Source organism: Elgaria multicarinata, chromosome 3 (genome assembly GCF_023053635.1).
Source record: "Elgaria multicarinata webbii isolate HBS135686 ecotype San Diego chromosome 3, rElgMul1.1.pri, whole genome shotgun sequence".
Lineage (NCBI taxonomy): Eukaryota > Metazoa > Chordata > Lepidosauria > Squamata > Anguidae > Elgaria > Elgaria multicarinata.
In genome coordinates this window covers 144,654,732-144,677,445 of record NC_086173.1, presented here as the reverse complement: position 1 = coordinate 144,677,445, position 22,714 = coordinate 144,654,732, and the positions used below count along the sequence as shown (strand labels likewise).

At 47.2% G+C, this 22,714-nt stretch overlaps 1 protein-coding gene across 1 annotated transcript; it reads left to right on the top strand.

Moving 5' to 3' along the window:
* Positions 1-1,787: 1,787 nt before the first annotated feature.
* On the top strand, positions 1,788-10,512 carry LOC134396866 (zinc finger protein 436-like). Its single transcript, XM_063123458.1, has 2 exons — positions 1,788-1,822; positions 8,051-10,512. The coding sequence occupies exon 2, from the start codon at positions 8,065-8,067 to the stop codon at positions 9,658-9,660; it is 1,596 nt and encodes a 531-aa protein (XP_062979528.1). The 5' UTR covers positions 1,788-1,822; positions 8,051-8,064; the 3' UTR covers positions 9,661-10,512.
* Positions 10,513-22,714: the final 12,202 nt, after the last annotated feature.

The window sequence follows — 22,714 nt, the reverse complement described above, 5'->3', positions numbered from 1 at the left end:
CCATTTCCCCCCTCGTATAATTTCATGCCTGAATTCCAGTACAACAACAAAGGACGTTACTGCAAGCATCTATTGCTTTAACCCATAGGTGGCTAATCTGCAGCACAACCTCCACAGATGGTGATGGGAATGTGTAGCAAACCGGGACAGCAGCAGGAGAGAGCCCTTGGCCTGGCCACGGCATGGATTCAGTCTACTACTCTTGCGTCCCCCTCCAGCCTGGCACTTACATTGATTGCAATCTTTTCAGTAGCGGAAGGGGGGGGGAAATGCCCGGGCATTGTAATGTGTTCGAAACGTTTTAATGTTAAGGATTTTACCTTTTAAGAATCTTTGTTTGCTATCTTATAGTTTTATTGTTCTATAAAGATTTTTATCTGCTGTTTTATTGTTTTATAATATAGTTGATCATATACCGTCCTAAAATCATGATAGGATGATTATAAATACATGAATACACACACACACACACATATACCCATGCACAGATTAAAGGTCTGCCCAGGCCTATTATGAATACAAAAAGAGTAATTCAAGCATGTTGGGGGGCAATTAGTGTGATTTAACAGCCAGTGTGGTATAGTGGTTAGTGCTGGTGTAGTGGTTACTGTGTTGGATTAGGAATGGAGAGACACTTACTCAGCCCTGAGTAAACTCGTGCCAGTTTGCATATCACAATAACCTAGATTATTATTGTTGTTATTTTATAATGATGGTGATGATGATGAACACAGTAGCAGCCCTGGAGCTGCTCCCATACCTTATTATATTTTTAAATTCTGGGTTATTGTGACAAGCAAACCAGGCCAATAATAGGCTAGTCTGCCTCATAGGATTGTCATAATAAAAGGGGGGAGTTGGACAGGGGGGAGTTGGACCCAGTGTTACTTGGAGAAAGAGTGGAATTAAAATTTTATTTCAAAACAAAAGAATAATAGTAATGAACCAATAAGGAGTCTTTTGGTGTATTAAAGATTAACACATTTATTATGGTGTAAGCTTTTATACACACTTGTCCAGTTCATCAGATGTCCTGGATAATGCCCACAAAAGCATGTGGCATAACCGTGTTATGGTGCCACAGGGGGCAATGTAAGCTTATGTCATCATATTTATTTATTACCGGCCTCTCCCTCTGAATCGAGGCGGGGAACAACACCAAACGCAATATAATACATAAAATTAGTAAAAAGAGCATATAAAACAAATACAATATTAAAATAACAATCACAGCATCTTAAAATTTGTAGGTTTAAAATTCACCTCGGTAGGCCTGCTGGAATGTGTTAGACTTTAAGGTGACACAAGTCTCTGGGTGGTGGTTGCTGTTGCAAGAGACGCATGCCTCTCTGGAAATGCATAAACTAAGCTCGCCTCTGAGCGTCCGCGTCCTTGGTGAGCTGCTCAGGCTGCGATCGCACTCACCTGGGCCAGGTGCAAGTCCCAAGTCTCCACACGGATTGCCTGCTGAGTAAGACGTGCAGAACGGCTCTGCGTTTGGCTGGAAGAGGCGCTTGGCTTGATCTCCCCCTCCCCGGACAGCCCCAGCCTTGCTTTGCGGCCGCCAGAGGGCCCTGGCCATTGGAAAGGACCGGGAGGCTGCGCTCTCTCTTTGTCTCTCCGCGCCCCGCGTTGGTCGGGATGAGTTTCCTGTATCAGGCGCTTGCTGCATCCGGATCAGCGGGAGTGAGCTCGCATTGAGAGCAGCGGCAGCACCAGTTGTAGCAGCTGCTCGCCTGCGATCTGGGATCTGCGCCGCGAGGGGCGAAGAGAGCTTAGCCCCCGAACCCTCCCTGGCTCTCCCCGGTTCTGCTCTACCGAGGTGGGGACTCGGTCCGGCCACGGCACCCAGAGGGGCGACGCCCAGGCTTTGCAGCGCTTCAGCCGCCGTCGCCTCTTGGCCAAGCCAAACGCCCCAGGGGGATGGAGAGAGGCGTGATGGCCGCTTGCCCCACTGGCGGGGGAGGGAGAAAATGGGGGGGTAGAAAAAAGCGGGGGTGCAGCTATTCAAAGAGAATGGCGGAGAGGGAGCCCCTGGGCGCCCAGATCACATTCCCTGGCGCAAATTCTGTCTCGAGTCCCGGGTTTGGAGGATCCATTTTCCTGCTTCTCTCCCGTGGGGTGGGGTGGGATTGGTGGGGCAGGGCCACCCTCTTTCCAACACCCCACCCCCGGCCACACACACATACGGTGGTGCTCTTGACGGTGCTGTTTTCCAATGCCAGGCGCCGAAGGTGCTCCCCGCTCCCTGCCGTGGAATTCGGAAGGGGAGCGGGAGAAAGGAGGCTGGGTCTCTAACGGGCACTGGAGCAGGGTCTTGGGTAGCCTCCCACCCCCGTGGCCTCCAGATGTTTTGGAATTACAACTCCCATCAGCTTCAGCCAGTGGTTAGGGAAGCTAGGAGTTGTAGTCCCAAATATCTGGACGGCACGGAGCTGGGAAAGGCGAGTCTAGAGGAATGGGCTTCCCCTTAGTGGGGTGCTATCTGCAATGTGTGGAGAGTCCCTGGGGCTTGCCTCTCCAAGGAGTGCAGAAGAGCACACAGACTTTCTTCCCTTGAAAAGCTGTGTTGCTGGAGAGCCGGGTTGGGATTTCTATGGTAGGGCCTTGCATTGGACTTCCATATGTGTTGATGCTGCTTTCTCTGGGGCCCAGGGAAGCCTATCTCAAGGGGCCCTAGGAAATGTCTCTCACTGGGTGGCCTGGTAGGTATTCTGATGAGTGGAAGAAGAAAGACTTGGAGGGTCATTAGTCGTGTTTTCTTTAGAAAGTATTTAACATGATGCTGGAGATATTTAAGCAGAGGTTGGAGGGCCATCTGCCAGGGGTGCTGCAACTGCACCCTGCAGTCTAGAGCCAGCATTGAGCAGGGGGTGGACTAGATGATCTCCATGGACCCTTGCAACTATGCTTCTTAGTGCAATCCAAAAGTAACATTTGTGGATCTATTCTATTGCAGGGGTGGACAAAAGGTAGATTTCCAGGTGGGCCTGAACTTCAGCATTCCTGACCGTTGGCCCTGCTGGCTGGGGCTGGTGGCAGCTGAAGTCCAAAAACATCTGGAGAACGACCTTCCGCTACACCCCTGTTCTATCATACCATTAGAATCTTTGGCAAAAAATAATTGGCTATGACCATTAGCGACAGCACGGGATATGTTGCTGAGGTTCACTCAATATGTATTGAGTTTCCTTGTAACCCAGTCTAACCACCCAGTTGTGCTGAGAGCCAGCAGTTGAAGGCCTTATTTACACACGATGAGTGGGGGGTGGTTAGGGTAACTACAGAGGGGTGGAGGGTAACAGAACCACTACAAGCAAACCCACCACACAACCGGGGACCACGTGGTGCTATGTGGTTCTGCTACCCTCCCACCCCTCCGTAGTTATTGCGCATACCTCCGCACGGTTTACCTGTGCATTCTGGCCTCCTCTGTGTTGCAAACAGGCTCCCGGCAGCCAATCCATCAGAAAAAAAGTGGGTGGGGGGGAGAAAGAAGAAGGCCATGCGACCATAGAGAAAGTCCGTGGCGGCAAGAGCGTCACTGGAAGGGGCAGGCGTTCTTGCTTCCAGACTCTATGGTCACAGCCTCTTGTTTTAACCACTGGGGAGCCTGCCACATGTAACGGCAAGCCACCCTGGGGGCCCTTAATCTTGTCTCAGGGGGATGGTTATTCATGGTGGTTCCATAATCATCATCGCATAACACTCTAAGCCATATAGTTAGCCCAAAATACTTAACTATCATGGCGTAGCATGACCGTCTGTTAGGGAGAGCGATCTGGACAGCCATCTGTCAAGTATGCTTTAAGGTAGATTCCTGCAATAAGCAGGGGGTTGGACTCGATGGCCTTGTAGGCCCCTTCCAACTCTACTATTCTATGATTCTATGACCTCTGAACAGGCCCGAACAGTGTTAACAAACAGTGTGATGGCTGATTGCATTAATTTCTGGAGAAGGCTATCAATGGCTACTAGTCCTGATGGCTGTGTGCATTCTCCAGTATCTGAGGCAGTAAGCCTAAGTACACCAGTTGCTGGGGAACATGGGTGGGAGGGTGCTGTTGCAATCATGTTCTGCTTGTGGATCCCTGGTCGACAGCTGTGTGAACAGAGTGCTGGACCCTTGGCTCTTGTGATACTATATTCTTAGTATGTGTTTCCCACCCACTACTGCCTTTTCAACCCATGCTTATGTGAAAGGGAGTTTCTAGACAATGATTATGTACACGCAGTGAGGAAGTGGTGTTTCATCTGGGTCTTATCAGCCCACATTAGGAGGGTAATCTTGGCTCTCCCACACCCCATCTCTCTGGCTGCAGTCTCTAAGTTGATCCTGTGTGGGATGTGGAGAGGATTGTGTTAATGAGGCCGCATCCTCTGGATAGAAGGGATACAGAGAGGGGTTGAAGTGAGACTGAGACTCTAAGGGAGGAGAACTTGAAGCTGATTCAGCCATGTAAGGAGATGTGGTATGGCCACGAAAAGAGGCTTGTGGTACAGGAAGTAGATAACTTAAAATATGCCTTGGCTCTGAAATGTCTGGGGCTGTTCTTGTTAGAGGCAATGGCGGGGACTTTGCCTTCACATTTTTCAAAAGCTTTTCTACACAACGCCGTTAATAGGCTGCTGTATCTACTTTTGGTTTCTTTGAAGAATTGAGATCCCAGCATTACACGAAGAGTATTTCCTTTGCTGTTACATAACCTCTAGGTGGCACTGTAGTATAGTGGAATAGCATGAATACACAAATGAAAGCTGTGGTTTCTTTCACAATTAAATGCTGTATTTTCCTTGCTCTAAAAAAAACTTGCTGAAAGTGTTCGTTAAACACAAGCAAAACTGGAGGGTCACACCACCATCTAAAGAACCTGTAAACAACCGTGAGTAGGAAATGACAAGTGCTCAATCAATGCCTTGTGTAGAAAAGTCCTATATCCACTACATATGCCTGGATATTCTTTTAAAAATAAAATCTGAGTTTTTTAAGAAATGCAAAATCTTGGTCCTGATACTTGTGTTTGTTTCCCGTTGTTTGTAAGAATAACCTGCATGCCGTGGGGGAGAATAGAAAAGAGTGTAAAGAGTACTGTGGATGTAGGTAGAGGTGGGATGCTTTGGTCCCCTCCCCCCTCAGGCTGGATTATTCCTCTTGATGACCTGTGAGTTGCATAAAACATCTCTGAAGTTCTGTAGAAGCTGGGCTGTCTGATAAATGCCTGCTTAAATCAAAGGTTACTTTTCAGTGTGCAATTGGTCTGTTGTGCTTTTGTGTGGGAGTGTAACTTGAGTTTGGCATTATTATTATTATTAAAATCGATTGCTTTCTTTTTCTGAAATAATTCTGTTAGTAATTTAGGATTGCAAACTGAGGAGCTACGTTTTGGGGTTGCTGTTTTTATTTTCTCTGAGCAAGGGTTTCTGTAGCCCCATTCACAAGACACCTTAAACCACAACTTTAACCATACTGAATAAAGCAAAAAGGCTTATTCACCGTGGTTAAAGCCATGGTTTAAGGTGTCTTCTGAACACAGCCATGGTTTAAGGTGTCTTCTGAATGGGCCCACTGTGTCATTTAAGCCATTGGTGTTGGATACCTGGGTTCTAAATCTATAGCTTGGTGTCAGATGCCTGGGTTCTGAACCTAAACATGTTGCACCACGGACATCAGTGAAACTACTGCAATATAAAGGAGCAAATGTGGCTCAGTGATGGAGCACATGACACTTGGCATTCGGGAGGACTCAGCTTCAAGCCCTTCACCTCCAGTATCGGAAGCAGTATTCGTCTCAATCCCTGGGGAACGCTTTTTGGGAGGTTCCTGTTGCGCTTGTGGAACACTTGTGGGCTTCCAATCAGGCATCAAGTTGGCCGATGAAGGAAGCGAATGCTGGGCTAGAGAGACCTTTGGCTCTTCCTAGAAGGAAGGGAGGTGCTGCAATCCCTTGATTATTGCACAGTGCAACCCCAGGCATGTTTACTCAGAAGTAAGTGGAGAAAGAGAAGGGGAGATGGAGTGTTGCTTTGGCCATAGCAATTGCTGGTACGCTGTTCCCAGGAGGTTACACGCAGGGAATCCTGAACAGGGTTCCCCTCCCCAAGTGGCCTGTGGGAAGAGGGAAGACATGGTCCGAAGGCACACGAGGCAGCCGCTTTGCTGAAGCTAAGCAGGTCTGGGTCTGGTCAGTGCTTGGAGGGGAGGCCACTCGGCAATCATTTGTAGCCACCTCGAGTTCCACAATGGAAGAAAGGTGGGATATAAATGTAATAAATAAAAGAAATAGCGTCTATATAGGATTGCAGCCTTAGTCTCCCTTTTCTGCATCTTTTCCAGTTCCATGCTATCCTTTTGGAGGTCAGAGCTGCGCACCCGACTCCAAATGCAGCTGCACTATTGAGTTATATAAGGTGATATAATACTGTCAGCTTTATTTTCAGCCCCTTTCCTAATCACTCCTGAGATAGAATTGGGCTTTTTTTACACTACTGATGTGTGCAAGTCCGTGTCTTTGAGCTGCCCCCACAAAAGCCCCACGACCTCTTTGCATTCCTGCTAGGTTTTCTTGTATGACCAAAGCGGTGTCTGCACAAATCAGGTTGAGTTTAGGAAAGGGGTCTTCACTGGTCCCCTTAAATACCTCCAGTATAAAGGCAAGTTTTATGGGGGGCCCACCGGTCCTCTGTGGCCTGGCCCACCACTGCAGCTCCTCGTGTGTTATTTCCCAGCAGAAGTACTGGTTCTGCAGAGAATCAGGGGCCTCTTTCCAGTCCAACAAACAGCTCTTTGGTGTGCTGTAGGGAGGGCAATCCAGCTGGGCTACAAGGCAAGCGCTCCCCGTGTGTTTCCTTGTTTTCCAGTGGGATTGTTGGGAATGCAGCCACATCGCCACTTCTGGTTGTGCAGTCACTGTGGTGGGAGAAGGTTGCAGCCCCCGGGCCCTCCGAAGATGTCCACCCCCTGGTTTAGGACTCCGCTGATCAAGCCGCATGAAGACGATGATCAGATAATTACAGGAACAGGAGGTCCAGTTTCTATGCATTGCCAAAGCAATCATATGATCACTTCTGGATGGCTGCAGACAGGCCTTGATTCTCCAAACGTGACCAATTCACAGAATTACTTGAATGTGAAACTCCTCCATGGATTTAACACTTCTGTGTGGGACTCAGTCTTGTGAATCCTCTGGCCCGTCTCTAGCATTTACTGAGATACAGATTTGCTACCTGGGAAACTTTCAATATACGACCATAACGCTCTGTGTGTTTTGCAATACCCTTAGAATCCTGTGCCAGGTTCTGCATAAATCCATATGTCAAAGCACCAAAGATTAACACCTCCTGACAATAAGCAAAGATAGATTTATAATGTGCCGGATTATGTACATATCGGGTGAGATTGCAGACATACAGGGCAGCATCTAATATTAATCCTATTTAGAGCAGACCCATTGAAATGAATATGACTAGGTAAGTCCCATCCATTTCAATGGGTTTACTCTATGTAGAACTAACATTGGATAGTGCCCACCGATGGCAGTATCCTTCCTCTTGTTGGCCTGTCCCAGGGCTGGCGTCAAGGGTAGGCATAATTGGGCACTGCCAAGGGCTCCCACCCCAGCAGGGACTTACTGGCAACAGACCCCTGGAATCGCTCCTCCTTTTCACCATGGCAACCTGCTCGTTCCCCTGCCTCTTGCTCTGGCCCAGTCAATGGCAGCGGTGGGAAGGAGGAGAAGGAGCAGATGCCCCTGCCTGCTTGCTCATTGGCTTCCTGCCTGTCAAGCAAGCAAGTGGTAGCAATGCTGAGAAGGAGGAAGAGGGCCAATGGGAACTGGTGGTGGAAAGGCGGGCACACTGACGGAGAAGGGACCCATTGAAGGCATCTTGCCTAAGGGTCCTCAAAACCCTGGAACCCGTACTGGTCTCTCCACAGGGGTAGACCTCGCTTCTGCATTCAGATGGCACCTCCTGGGAGGAACGGTTGGTTTGCAGGAGAACTTGGTGGTGGTGCATGCGATTTTTGACTTCTGGATACTCTTGTTTCTCTCAGCAGGTGATGGAACAATGAAGGACCCGAAAGGGAAGACTCTACAGGAGGAGGAGGAAGAGGAGGAGGAGGACTTCGAGCCCCAAGTTGAATTGCACTTCACCATCTTGGAAGAATCGGAAGGGGGCATTTCTCAGGGGAAGCTTTGGCACTGTGAGATTGACGCAGAGCTGCAGCCTGATAGCTCCTGTCAGCCAGAGCTGGACGATGAATCAGTCTACTCTGACATATCGCGGTCTCCCTCCCCAGAGCTACAGGAGGTGCTGCCAGAACCTGAGGCTGGAACCAGGAAGAGGCCGGTGGGAACGTATCCTCAGCAAGGCCCTGAGCAGCAGGTCGAGCTGCATTTTACCATCCTGGAGGAGTCGGAAGGGGGCATTTCTGAGGGGAAACTCTGCGCGAGTGAGATGAAACTGGATGAACCTCCGGCAGTAGGCTACCAAGAGCACCAATGGGAGGAGCCCATTCAGTGGAGCGAGAAACTCAGCCGTCCGTCGGAGGTGGAGAAAGTTCCTCCCCCAGCTGAGGACAGGCTGGAAGGAGAAGCGAAAGGGGAGCTCCTCCCACAGGAAGGGTCCGATCAACAGGTGGAGCTTCACTTCACCATCTTCGACGATCCCGAAGAAGTGAGCCTTTCCCAGGAGCCGGAGGACTATCCCATCTGGGAAAGCCCGTTCAAGCCCGCGATGTATCCAGAAGACTACCCCAAAGAGGATTGGGACGCATCCATGGACAGCCTGGGAGACGACTTCGAGGCCTCCTTCCAGCAGCAGTTCTACTCGGGAGGGAGGGTGTACCCCTGTACCGAGTGCGGGCGCATCTTCAACCGGAAGTCGACCCTGACGCGACACTGGCGGACCCACACGGGGGAGAAGCCGTACTCGTGCCTCGACTGTGGGCGGAGCTTCAGCCTCAACCTGAATCTCCTCACTCACCAGATGACCCACACGGGGGAGAAACCCTACAAGTGCCCCGACTGTGGGCAGAGCTTCACCCGTAGCACCAGCGTCACCAGGCACCAGAGGAGCCACCAGGAGGGGAGCCCATATAAAAATGACCTGTGGGAGGAAAGCTTCCCGTACGCCTGCCCGGTCCCCTTCCCCTATCCGATGCCTCCGGTGGAGGAGAAAACCTACATGTGCCCCGATTGCGGGGAGACCTTCACGCACAGCGGGAGCCTCAATCGACACCTGCGGATGCACCGGGGGGAAAGGCCTTACAAGTGCGTGGTGTGTGGGGAGGGCTTCTGTTCCATGTCGAAGCTTTACCGGCACGAGCGGATCCACATGGTGGACAAGCCCTTCCACTGCGACATCTGTGGTAAAAGCTTTGCCGTCAAGTCGACATTGACCAGGCACCAGATGCTCCACCAGGCGGAGAGGCCCTACATGTGCTCCCACTGCGAAAAGGGCTATGTTCAGAGGAGCCACCTGGCCAGGCACCACCACAAAGCACACCCCGGGGTGCCCTTCAACCCCGTCAAAGCGAACAGTATGCCCGCCACCATTCTGGATTCCGACAACTTAGTCACCTACTTCTGGGGTGATGAGGAGTCGGACCTTACCTCTGAGGCTGTTCCGACCCAGTTGATCTACTCGGGAGCAGACTGCTGAAGGGGGCTGACTCTAGCCTGGAGCTATGGGTTGCCCCTGCCCCCCGAGAGAAGCGCCTTTGTCCCTAGCCTCTTGTGCTCTGTCTTTCTTAAGTCTCCGAGTGCTGGGATTGCGTCTGATCTCGGAGATTCAGCCCTCCCAAAATGGATTCTTATGGCAACAAACAAACAAACAACCCCCCTCCCCTGAAGCTGATTTTGTTGCAGACAGTCTTAGTGCCAAGAATCCTTTCTTGCCTTGCTACTTTTATGACAGTGATAACTTGAGCCCTGGTGATATCTCCACATCGACACAGGATGGGCTGATGCCCGCTCTGCCTTGCAGTCCACGTAGATGCCGTCAGCATCCAAGGGGCAGTGCCTACGTTTGAAAGCAGGCTGACCCCAACGAGCAGCCGAGTGCTGCGGTAGACAAACCAACGTGACTCTGGAGTGAACCGGTTCCTGCGACTCACTTCTCAAGCTGCTTCATGGGACAGAAGCCAAGTGCCACTCGTAATGGAGCAAGCGAGTCTCCTGTGCTGTTGAAAATCTCCTCTGCAGGAGGAGGGGAAAGTAACCTGGTCCGTAGCAAAATGTCTAGTGTAGGGAGAGGGGTGCAAGCTTGGGTGTTCATCTGAATTCATTTTGTTCGTTTGTAGTAAGGGGGATCTCCCTCCCCCATCCCCTGGTTTGAAGCAAAATTCTGCCTTGTTTTATCACTTAATGTTTTTAGTGATGGCTGAACTCTTGGAAAACTAGTAAAATATGGAAGTGGAGGGAAACGTATCCAGAGTCTTTTGAGAAGTGTTATTTGATGCGCAAACCAGATATTCAATGAGAAAATAAAATCCACGGGGACAAAGAGTGTTTCAGCGGGAGGGTGGGGGGAAGCAGTGGAGATCTGTGCCTCTGATGTTAGGGGGGGAGGAAAATCTGCTCCAGGTCTCAGTCAGAGCTCTAAAAGAGGTATCCAGCGCCTTGGACAGCACCTTTAGGGTTCTGACTGAAACCCAGAGCGGATTCACCACTCCACTGGCGGAAAGGGTTGCTGGTTCAGACCACAGCTAGGAAGATGTCTTTTTCCAGGTCAGATGATTCACTCATCTAGTCTGGGGCCAGTCTAATCTGACTGGTGGTGGCTCTCCAGGGTTTCAGACAGGAGGGCCTTTCTACCTGTTCCCTTTACCTGAAGATAACCCGGGACCTTCTACATGCAAAGCACAGCCGCTGGCACTGAGCTGCAATCCCTCCCATAAGGAGAGAGTCCTGCTGCATCAGGCCATAGGTCCATCTAGACCAGCACCCTGTTTCTAATGGTAGCCAGTCAGTTGCCTTTGAGCAGCCCATCGACAAAACATGAAAGCAATACTCCGTCTCTACTGTTACTCCACCCACCTACCCTTTCTGCTGCCGCCCAGCACCTAATATTTGGAATTACAGTTCAGGAGACCTGCCAGCCAGCTAGACGTTCCCTTTTCCAGTGTACTTCGTTCCTCTGTAAGTCCCACCTCCTATAGTTCTCTGTTTCCCCCACCCAACAGTCAGCCAGCATTCCAAAGGGCCACTGAACATATTCAGTCCTCATTGGGTTCTTGGTGATGGTGGCGGTTGTTTTACTAATATTGTTTGTATTGCAAACCTTTGGGATTTCGGCACTTCTGTGCCACTTGTCTGTACTCTTCTTTTGTAGCCTGGCCTTCCTTCCACTTCCTATATGTATCCTGTTTTGTTTTCAGGTCATCTCTAAGCTTTTTGTGGAGCCACATTGGTTTCCTCTGTTGTCTTCTATCTTTTCTCCTTGTTACAAACAATTCCAACAAGGAGAAAAGATAGAAGACTACAGAAGAAACCAATGTGGCTCCACAAAAAGCTTAGAGATGACCTGAAAACAAAACAGGATACATATAGGAAGTGGAAGGAAGGCCAGGCTACAAAAGAAGAGTACAGACAAGTGGCACAGAAGTGCCGAAATGGCGTCAGGAAGGCTAAAGCTGTGAATGAGCTGAGTTTAGCGAGGGATGCTAAAAGCAATAAAAAGGCTTTCTTCAGATACGTGAGTAGTAAAAGACAGAGGAAAGAAATGGTGGTTCAACTGCTTAATGAGGATGGCAAATTGATAACAGATGACAAAGAAAAGGCTGAAGTGCTCAATTCCTACTTTGCCTCAGTCTTCTCCCAAAAGCGGATCTATGACCCCACTGGAAAAAGTGAAACAGAAGTTGGGGCAGGATTGCAGTTTGAGATTGATGAACAAATGGTCAAAGAACACCTAATTTCCTTGAATGAGTTCAAATCTCCAGGGCCCGATGAACTGCATCCTAGAGTAATGAAGGAGCTAGCGGAAGAACTCTCAGAACCTTTGTCTATTATCTCTGCAAAATCATGGAAGACGGGTGAGGTGCCGGACGACTGGAGGAGGGCTAACGTTGTCCCTATCTTCAAAAAGGGCAAAAAGGATGAACCTGGTAACTACAGACCAGTCAGTCTGACATCCATCCCTGAGAAAATTCTGGAGCAGATTATAACGAAGTCAATCTATAAACACCTTGAAATCAATGCAGTGATTACTAGAAGCCAACATGGATTTGTCAGAACAAATCCTGTCAGACTAATTTGATCTCATTTTTTGATCGGGCAACCTCCCTTGTGGACTGTGGGAATGCTGTGGACGTCATATATCTTGACTTCAGCAAAGCTTTTGACAAAGTGCCCCATGATATTCTGATTAACAAACTAGCTAAAAGTGGGCTAGATGGAACAACTATTAGGTGGATTCACAATACTTATCAATGGAACCTTCTCAAACTGGGGAGAGGCAACGAGTGGGGTACCGCAGGGCTCAGTCCTGGGCCCAGTGCTCTTCAACATTTTTATTAATGATTTGGATGAGGTGCAGGGAACGCTTATCAAATTTGCAGATGACACAAAATTGGGTGGGATAGCGAATACCCTGGAAGACAGAAACAAACTTCAAAGTGATCTTGATAGGCTGGAGTGCTGGGCTGAAAACAACAGAATGAAATTTAATAGGGATAAATGCCAAGTTCTATATTTAGGAAATAGAAACCAAATGTACAGTTACAAGATGGGGGATACTTGGCTCAGCAATACTACAAAGGAGAAGGGTCTTGGAGTTGTTGTAGATCACAAGCTGAATATGAGCCAACAGTGCAATACGGCTGCAAGAAAGGCAAATGCTATTTTGGGCTGCATTCATAGAAATATAGCTTCCAAATCACGTGAGGTACTGGTTCCTCTCTATTCGGCCCTGGTTAGGCTTCATCTAGAGTATTGCGTCCAGTTCTGGGCTCCACAATTCAAGAAGGACACAGACAAGCTGGAGCGTGTTCAGAGGAGGGCAGCCAGGATGATCAGGGGTCTGGAAACAAAACCCTATGAAGAGAGACTGAAAGAACTGGGCATGTTTAGCCTGCAGAAGAGAAGATTGAGGGGAGACAGGATAGCACTCTTCAAATCCTTAAAAGGTTGTCACACAGAAGAGCGTCAGGATCTCTTCTCGATCCTCCCAGAGTGCAGGACATGGAATAACGGGCTCAAGTTAAAGGAAGCCAGATTCCAGCTGGACATCAGGAAAAACTTCCTGTTAGAGCAGCACAGCAATGGAATCAGTTACCTAGGGAGGTTGTGGGCTCTCCCACATTAGAGGCCTTCAAGAGGCAGCTGGACAACCATCTGTCAGGGATGCTTTGGGGTGGATTCCTGCATTGAGGGAATTGAGGGCCTTGTAGGCTCCTTCCAACTCTGCTATTGCATGTATAGTGCTGTTTAACTACTTAAGGATCCACGCTTGGATAATGTGTTTGCTATTTGGATTCACCGGGGTACAGAATTTCAAGCCTGCTGCTAAATCCAGCCCTCTGGAGATCCCCAGAAAATACTTGTGGCCTTCCATTGGCCCCACCCCCTTTCCCACAGCCAATAGTCATTTAGTAAAAGCTTTAAGCTAAAACATGCAAGGGGGGGTTGCATTTGAGCCCGGCCCCCTTTGTCTCCATCTACAGTGGGAATGCAGCCTTCCAGAGCTTCTCCAAAATTGAATTTGGCCCTGGGGCTGAAAATGGTTCAGTCCTCATGGTGTATAGGGACAGGATGCTATTGCTTCTGAACATTCCATTCAGCGAGATGTGGGAAGAATTCCATTTAAGAAATGTACAAGCCATTGAGTATGAAGTCCATGGGACTGAAATATCCATCTTGTGGTATGAGGCTGAGGGCTACCAACTCATGGAAGTGCAAGGCAATATGGATTGGACGCTGCTGAGATTAAGTACACAGGCCTCTCTCGAAAGTCCTTGGCTCAGAGTATTACATTAGCAACACATGGACCAGTAGTGGTTGATAAGATTTATCTTCCATGGTGTGAGGGTTGTTGTTGTTTTCGGTCTCGTCGTCTAAGCGTAACTGATCCAGGGGTCACTGCCGTAGCTTGTGGCAGTGAATTTTACAAGTTTAAGAAAAGGTAGAATATCCAGATGTCTGCTCATCCCATCCGCCCACTCCAATCCTGACAAGGACGAGGTCCTACTGCTGCCGCTTCTTCAAAATAAAATTGAGGCAGTTGGAGAACCCTTTTTTTAAAAAATACATGTCTATCATAATGTTTAGTTTAGGCCCAAGATGCTTGCTTTGCCCTTCGTACATGCTTCTTCTGCCACAGAGCTAAACTTCCACATTGCAGGGGAAAGAAAATTAAAATTTTAAGTGACTCAAGGAAAGTTTTGCAGGCTAGAAGCACACTCAGCCGGTGAAGGAGAAACCAAGCACTCTGTTTCTCGGTTTCCAGTCCACTGCATTTCCCTGCTGGCGACAGAGGAAGGAGCATTGCTTTCTCCGTGGTGAACATGGAAACACAGTAGATTGGCGAAGGAGAAACACAGCACTGTTTCTCCTTTGCCAGCCCACATGGCTTCTGTTTTGGCTACAAAGGAAGCAAAGCCCTTCCTCCACAGCTAGCAGTGGCAAAGGAGAGATACACCACTCTATCCCTTTTTGCCAGCCTGGAGGGACTTCCTGATCTCTAGTGGTGACCAGGTGAGTGGTTAAATTATGAAACCGGGTTAAATATATTAGCATCACTTCAGTAGATAGATAGATAACATGTTTTGTTTTGTTTTTAGAATGCTGATGGAAGGGCAGAGTTTCTGAATGGTGAGAACATGTACATTGATGGTGCTATATAAATAAATAAATAAATAATAATAATAATAATAATAATAATAATAATAATAATAACATAATAAATATAAATAAATAAAAAGGTTATGGTGAGAAGGAAAGGCTGTCTATATATATATATATATATATATATATATATATATATATATATATTCATAATCCGTTTTGGAATGTAGAACATTTCCATTTTTATAGTACAGCACTCGAGCTGGAATTACTGCTGAGTTCCATCAGTATTGCAGGAGATGAAGTTTAAAAAGATCTAGTGACATCAATTCTAACTGAGCATGGTTATCTATCGATCGATCGATCGATCTATCCCTGTTGATTAAGAACTAGAGTCAAGGTTACCTCATGTTAGTTCAAGCTCCACAAAGCCAGGAAATTGGAAGCTAAGGCAGAATTTTTTAAATTTCCCTGGTTTTTGAAAGGGGAACTTTTTATTACCGTGTTGGCCATCCAACAGATAAAACTACACAATTTAAGAGAAGACCATAAGAGTCATGCTAGAACAGACCAAAAAACACATCTTGAGGGCACCATATTGGGGAAGGCTGAATCAGGGTCTCAGCAGAGGCTTTTTATTCTATCTCTTCTTTCCTCTCAAATCTTTCATTCTCTTTCAGATTTGCCTCACAAAAACTCCCCATCAGAATCTTCTGTGGCAGCTCCTCAAGGCCAAAAAGGGTTGCATTCCAGACATCTTGCAGGGGGCAAGGATTTAAAACCCTCCTATCCCCCAAGTTCGGGTCCCAATCTGTGTAGTAATGCATAGTTTGATCCTGAAAAGTCTCATTCCGTAGCTAAAGGAATGGCATTTCACATAAAATCCATTCAATTTCCTCTGCAAACACTGGTGTACTGGTGGCATTCTAGCTTCAGAATGAAACTCCGCATGTCTGACATAACTTCACCAGCAGTTTCGGCAATAGGGGCAGGAAAAGCTGAATAACTTTTGAACCACTGCTCAGAAATTCACCAAACTAATGGAGGATTGCCTTCTTTGGGAAGCCTGAATAAAGAACATCAATTTTCACCAAATGCCTGTTCGGGATACGGGAGTAAAAAGAGCAAAAGTGCAAATTTTCAGCACCTTTTAAATTGGCAATTTTTATTAAATTGGCTTGAAATTTTGCAATCTGTAGACCTGTTCAAGTAAATAATGTTATTAGCTTCAAGCTATTAGCTAAACAGCTGTCATTTTTATAAGCAATAGAATGTTGAAGCTTGCAATGGCAGACCTTTATTTATTTATTGGTGATTCACCTTAATTAAAGGGACATTTACACCCCAACTTTTTTCCCCTTTGCTAGAACTCAATGTGGTGTACAGATTCTCAGGTGGTCTCTTGTACAACCTCTGACCAGATCCTGACTTTCTCAAGTTCAAAGTTACTGCAAATTGTGCTTTCAAGACATACCATGAAGTCACTTTCCTTTGGTTCTTATTGCTTGTGTGGGGGGTGGGGGGTGGACCAGGGCGTTTCACCATAAAACCAGGGCTCCAGAGATGCAGCTCCAAGGCTTTTTGATTAGCAATGACAAGGATGTCTGTCATACACACACATCCTGCCCCAGAATTCCCTGTTCCCTCTGAGTTTAGCTGCAATCCTCACTGTACTTGGAGAGACATTAATTCTCTCAGTAAGAAGGTATTGTTCTCTGTTGTGAGGCAAAGTATTTTGGGGTGGCTTGCTCTGGAATAGGCTATTAAGGCCCATGAGCCTCCAAAAGACCTGCTCCTAACAGAGATGAAAACTGCAAGAACTGGTTTTTTGATAGAGACACAACTGCCTGAATTTTGGGGGGAAACGCTGTATGCTTTGGATACATACTGGAGTGAAAATACCTCTCCAAGTATTTATTATTATTTATTATTTATTATTTATTTAGAATATTTATATACTGCTCCCTATTGAAAAATTTCGGAGCAGTGTACAAGGTAAAATGGGAAAAAAAGAATAAAAACAGTTAAAACAAAATTTAAAAGAAGCAAAAATCAGAAATCCAAGGCTGCATGTTAAAGAAAGGCTTCTTGGAATAAAGATGTTTTCAGGAGGCGCCGAAAGGAGTACAAGGTCGCAGCCTGCCTGACCTCCAGAGGCAGGGAATTCCACGCTGAAGGCTCTTCCCCTGGTGGATTCCAATCGGAGGATGGATCTAGGTGGAACCACCCTCGGATGACCTCAGTGACCGGGCAGGTTGGTAAGGGAGAAGGCGCTCTCTCAGCTATCCTGGTCCCAAGTTGTTTAGGGCTTTGTACACAAGTCCAAGAACCTTAAACCTGTCCCGGTAGCAAATAGGCAGCCAGTGCAGTTCCATCTGCGTTGGCACAGGGAGGAAAGAGGCTGGCACATTAGTGCAACCAGTACAACATTGTACAAAGTACGACATGTTAAAAGGATCGCATTGAGCAGGGGGTTGGACTTGATGGCCTTCTAGGCCCCTTCCAACTCTATTATTCTGTGACTCTATCCTTCACCTTATTGCTGCTTGTAACCATCCCTTGAGCTGTGCCATTTATTTATTTAAAATATTTATATCCCACCCTATATCACTAAGATCTCAGGGCGGCGTACATTTACCTTTGTCCTTTTCTTTGCAGGAGGGGGAGCTAAGATTTTGCCAAAAAACTGTGCATTGTTCTGTAGCCCCTTGGCAGAATAATATTTCCCAACGAGCTAGGAAGCTGCTTTGTACCAAGTCAGGCCGTGGGTCCACTGAGCTAAGTATTGTCAACACTGATGAGCAGAGACTCTCCGGGGCTTCCAGCAAGAGTCTTCCGCAGCCTTACCTGGCGATGCTGGGGGTCGAACCTGGGACCTTCTGTATGCAAAGCATATGCTCTGTCCCTGAGCTGTGGCCCGCCTTTGCCCATGCAGCGTGTTCCTTGGGTGGAATCCAGGAGATATTGCAGTGAATTTGTTTTGAAACAAATACAACTCTATACTGTAGACCTGCCCCGGGATGGCATACTACCCTTGCAGAAAAGCCAGGGGCAATTTCACTGAGGAACCAGTATTTGTCTGGTCCCTGGTAGCAGAATGGAGATGAGAAAACAGGAGGGGGTTGCAAAGGGGGCACAGCTTTTTTTGTTATTGCTGCTTTCTCTTCACCCTTCTTGCACTCCTGCCCCTCAACACACACACACACGCACCGACCAATCAAAGTTTCTTCTTGAAGCTTCTGAGTAGGACATTCTCGTCACAAAATAAGCTTTGCGGCTGAACAGGAATTTGACATTGGGTTTCCCTAGACCATGTCTTACATTCCTTCAATTCCACCATACTGCTCAGTAGGACACAAGGGGGATGCTGTCTCCTGCACAGAATAGAAGGCAAATAAGAAGTCTGTACTGCATGTTTGGGCTGTTGACAGTGGAAAGACAATGGATTGGATCGAACGTAACACTAAGCCATTGTGTGGTTTGTGGAAATCTGGCTTGTCACGTCCCAACCTATCCCCACAAACGAACATGGTTTGTTAACCAGCTGCAAGCCACAAAGAAGCCATGATTTGTTGTTGGCTTATGAAGTCTGGCTTGTTTAAACCATGGCTTGTTGTGACAACTAAGCCCAGAACCATAGCATATCCCTGACTTGTTTGTGCTGCTGTACATCCTGAAACAGAGGAACCCAGCAAGAACAGCCTGAAAATGAAACCACTCTGAAGGTTATCAAAGTGGTTGGGAGAGAAACAAACCAGAAATAGGGAAAAAACATGACTCCGCATTATGTGCAAATGCAGCAAATGTGGTCAGGCCCAGATGCTGGGCAAGAAAGAGAGCTATAGAGAAGCTGAGATCATAGAGGAAAGGATCTTTTGAAGTCTCATGTTCCATAGAGTTGGAAGGGATCAAAGGACCACCTACTCTGCACAAAGGAAGAGGCACCATCTAGCCACTAGCTCCTCCCAGATCAATCCACACAAGCTGGATTAAAATGTGTTGAGTTCCAGATGATTTGTGTAACCAAGCGAAGTTAAAATGCATCAGGTGTAATCAACCACACCTTCCTTCTGTCTGTTCTTGGATCGCAAGCCAAGCTGACCTGGCAAAAAAGTACATCCTGACCCCAAACATTTTGCATTGTTTACAGGTTGCAAGTTCATAGCTGCAAGCCAAGTCAAATTCAGTTATTATAGGCATAAAGTGGGCTTGTATCTCTTGCAGTTAATGGCCTGATGGCCTCATTCTCCTCACCCCACCGCTCAAGAGAAGTATTGATAGTGTCTGGATAAATAAGGGGGTTGGATAAATTCCTGGTGGAGGTGGTTATCAGTGGCTACTAGTCCTGATGGCTTTGCGCTACCGCTAGTATCAGAGGAAGTGATACACCAGTTTCTGGGGAACATGGCCAGGAGGGTGCTGTAACACTCATGTTCTGTTTGTGGGTTTCCTGAGGGCAGCTGGTTGGCCACTCTGTGAACAGAACGCTGGACTGGGTGGACTCTTGGTTTGATGCAGCATGGTGCTTATCATAGAATCATAGAATAGCAGAGTTGGAAGGGGCCTACAAGGCCATCGAGTCCAACCCCCTGCTCAATGCAGGAATCCACCCTGCATTATGTTGTAGTGATGGCCACCAATTTGGATGGCTTTAAAAGGGGGTTGGATAAATTCCCAGAGGAGAAGAGTATCAATGGCTACTAGTCCTGAAAGCTATGTGCTACTTCCAGTATCATTGTAGGCCACTGTGTGAACAGAGTGCTGGACTAGATGGACTCTTGGTCTGATCCAGCATGGCTCTTCTTCTGTTCTCATGTTCAGGCATGAACGTGTGAAATATAACCTAGGGTGACCATATGAAAAGGAGGACAAGGCTCCTGTATCTTTAACAGTTGTATTGAAAAGGAAATTTCAGCAGGTGTCATTTGTATATATGGGGAACCTGGTGAAATTTCCTCTTCATCACAACACTTCAAGCTGCAGGTGCCCTGCCCTCTTTTAAATCTGGTCACACTAGTATAGCTCCTGCACCTTTAACTGTTGTGATGAAGAGGGAATTTCACCAGGTTTTCCATATATACAAATGACATCTGCTGAAATTCTTTTCTATGCAACTGTTAAAGATACAGAAGCCCAGTCCTCCTTTTCATATGGTCACCCTATATAACCTGCTAAGTCAGGCTAACACTTCATGCATCTGCTAAGTAGTCTTTGGCTCAGAGAAGCTGATGCAACAACAAAACTGTTCATTTTCAAAGATGCCAACACACTCCTTTCCTTTTGAGTGTCTGTGTGTATTTATTTTTATTTATTATTTTATTACTGACCTTTATACACTGCCTTATTTGAAGCATCCAGCTATTTAACACAAAATGGCAGTGTGCAACTACTTAATGCAATAATACTTAGGAAAAGCACATGTTGAACAACCACAAAACGTTAAGAAAATGACATAATTTAAAAGGATGAATTAAAAAGGTGCCTCTTCACCCCATTTCTCCAAGCCAAGTGAGTCATCCTTCTTAAGAGAGCGCATTCCAGAGTTTGGGAGTGGCACAGGCGAAAACCCGTTCACGCGTGCCTGATAAACAGGCCTATGCAGGGAATGGTTTCCCCAAAAGGGCCTCTCCTGCAGTTCTTAATAGCTAGGCAGGTTCGTAACACGACTGGCACTCCCCTTTTGCTGCGAACAGAGACAAGACGGCAAACTCTCTGGCTGAGTTCGGACGACACGCTAATCAACTGCAGGGTTAGTAAGAACAAAATGGAAGACCATTGATTAGCGTGTTGTCCAAACTCAGCCTCTGTCTCATGCCACACCATTTCCCTGCGACCACCAGAGGGCTCTGACTCTCCCTGCAAGAAGGAGATGGCTCCTTCTCTCTGCCTCTGCTCATGCCGGTTGCTACTTGACTTCACTTCCTTTCCCTTCCATCAGCTGCTACCGGCCTGGTGGTCCTCCTTCTTTGGCCACTCCTCTAAATAAACCCAATAGTTTGCTCCAGGGAAAGCTCAGAATCACAGATCCTTCTGATTCCATTCAAGCGGAGGCCTGGCTGAATCTGGGTTGTGTTCCTCCTCCTGGGATTTTTGCAGTCTTTCGCTTCTGATCCTTCAGGTAGTAAGACACTTGCACCCACATAGGTAACATGTGTGGCTTTTGGAGGGGGGGCAGTGCGTGTATGTTCCTGGAGAGGAGCAGTAGGCGGCTGAGATGTGCAGGTGAGGGGCGAGGGCCACATATGATCAGAAATAGCCAGGTGTGTTCACAGCACACCTGAGCAAAAGGAGGGAGAGGACTCAGTAGAACATCTTACCGGGATCCCCTTTGCACAGGATTGGGCGAGTGGATGGAGGAAGGCTCTTCATCACACCCAGATAATAGCTCTTGCTCAGACTGCCCCTGAGAGAGCCAGCAGCACGAGTGTGGCAAACAAAACATGCCTCTTCATAAAAGACATTCAGCAAAGACTGAAAAAAAGGATAATGTCTTATTGTGGTGGAGATTGGCGAGTGGGGTCCTTACATTTATTTATTTCACTTCTCATAAATTGTTGCCGGGGGCCCGCCTTGTAAGACCCTCCTTCAGCCAGTGTCACCACGAAGTCCCACCAATGCTGGAGCTTGAGGAGCAGCTCCTCATTCCCCCCCCCCCCCATCTGCAACGGCCCTCCCACAGTCAGGCAAGCTGAACGCGGAATAGGACATCAGTGTCGACAGTGTTTAATTAGGGTGACCATATGGAAAGGAGGACGGCTCCTGTAGCTTTAACAGTTGAATAGAAAAGGGAATTTCAGCAGGTGTCATTTGTATGCATGCAGCACCTGGTGAAATTCCCTCTTCATCACAACAGTTAAAGCTGCAGGATCCCTGCCCTCTTTTATATCTGGTCGGTCTAGTGTAGCTCCTTCGGCTTTAATTGTTGTGATGAAGATGGAATTTCACCAGGTGCTGCATGCATGCAAATGACACTTGCTGAAATTCCCTTTTCTACACCACTGTTAAACATACAGGGGCCCTACCCTCCTTTTCATATGGTCACCCTAGTTTAATAAATAAATGAATAAAAATAATGTCCTTTATGATTGAGTATTCAATAAATGTTTGCCTTTAAAAAGAAAAATCCCTGGGGGCACATCATAATGAAATGTGCTGTGCACACCTATGAAGATGAGTATTTCTACCCCTTCCGCTCAGCCTTTTCAGGACAGGATCCATTAATTTTGGAGAAAGAAATGTTACATACTAAAAAAAAAAACTTTTGTAAACATCTGTTTATTCACACATTTCCAGGATAAGGAGGAACGTTTGGCTAGCAGCTGTCATCATCAGAAAAATGAGTTAGTTGAGGCCACAGAGTGTCCAATAAAGCCTTCCAGCTGCCTGCAAAACTCAGGCTCCAAGATTTAATACTGCCAGAATCAAAGTTGTGTAGGTAGTTACAACTTTTAGGGAAATTATTCATTGCAGTGGATTTGTGCCTAATAAAAGAATGCTTTGAAACTCCAAAGCCCACATGCTTAAGTGCCAGTCACAAATTTACTTATCGGACCACAAAATGCTGGACTTTCTCTTCATTGTTGTCCTTTGGAGCCAACATGGCAACCACCAATCAAAAACAGAGACATTTACCAACGGACCCCTCCTTGCATAGTTAGAGCAGATATGGGGAAGGCTTTTTCCACACAGCATTAACTCAATCATTATAGACAAGAGCTGAAGTGTGACAGAGGAACTGAAGAAGCTTCCAGGTAGAATGAGGGGGAGAAACAACTAAAGATGAGATATGAATGCCCCGTGGGCAGAAAAGCTCAATGCATAATCATTCCCTCTATTTCTGGTGTTCCTGTGGCGCGTGCTGCTGCTTATGTAAGTGAAATGGCACCAGCCATGCAAAAGAGGGCGGTTTCAGCAGGCTTGGGGCAAGGGCA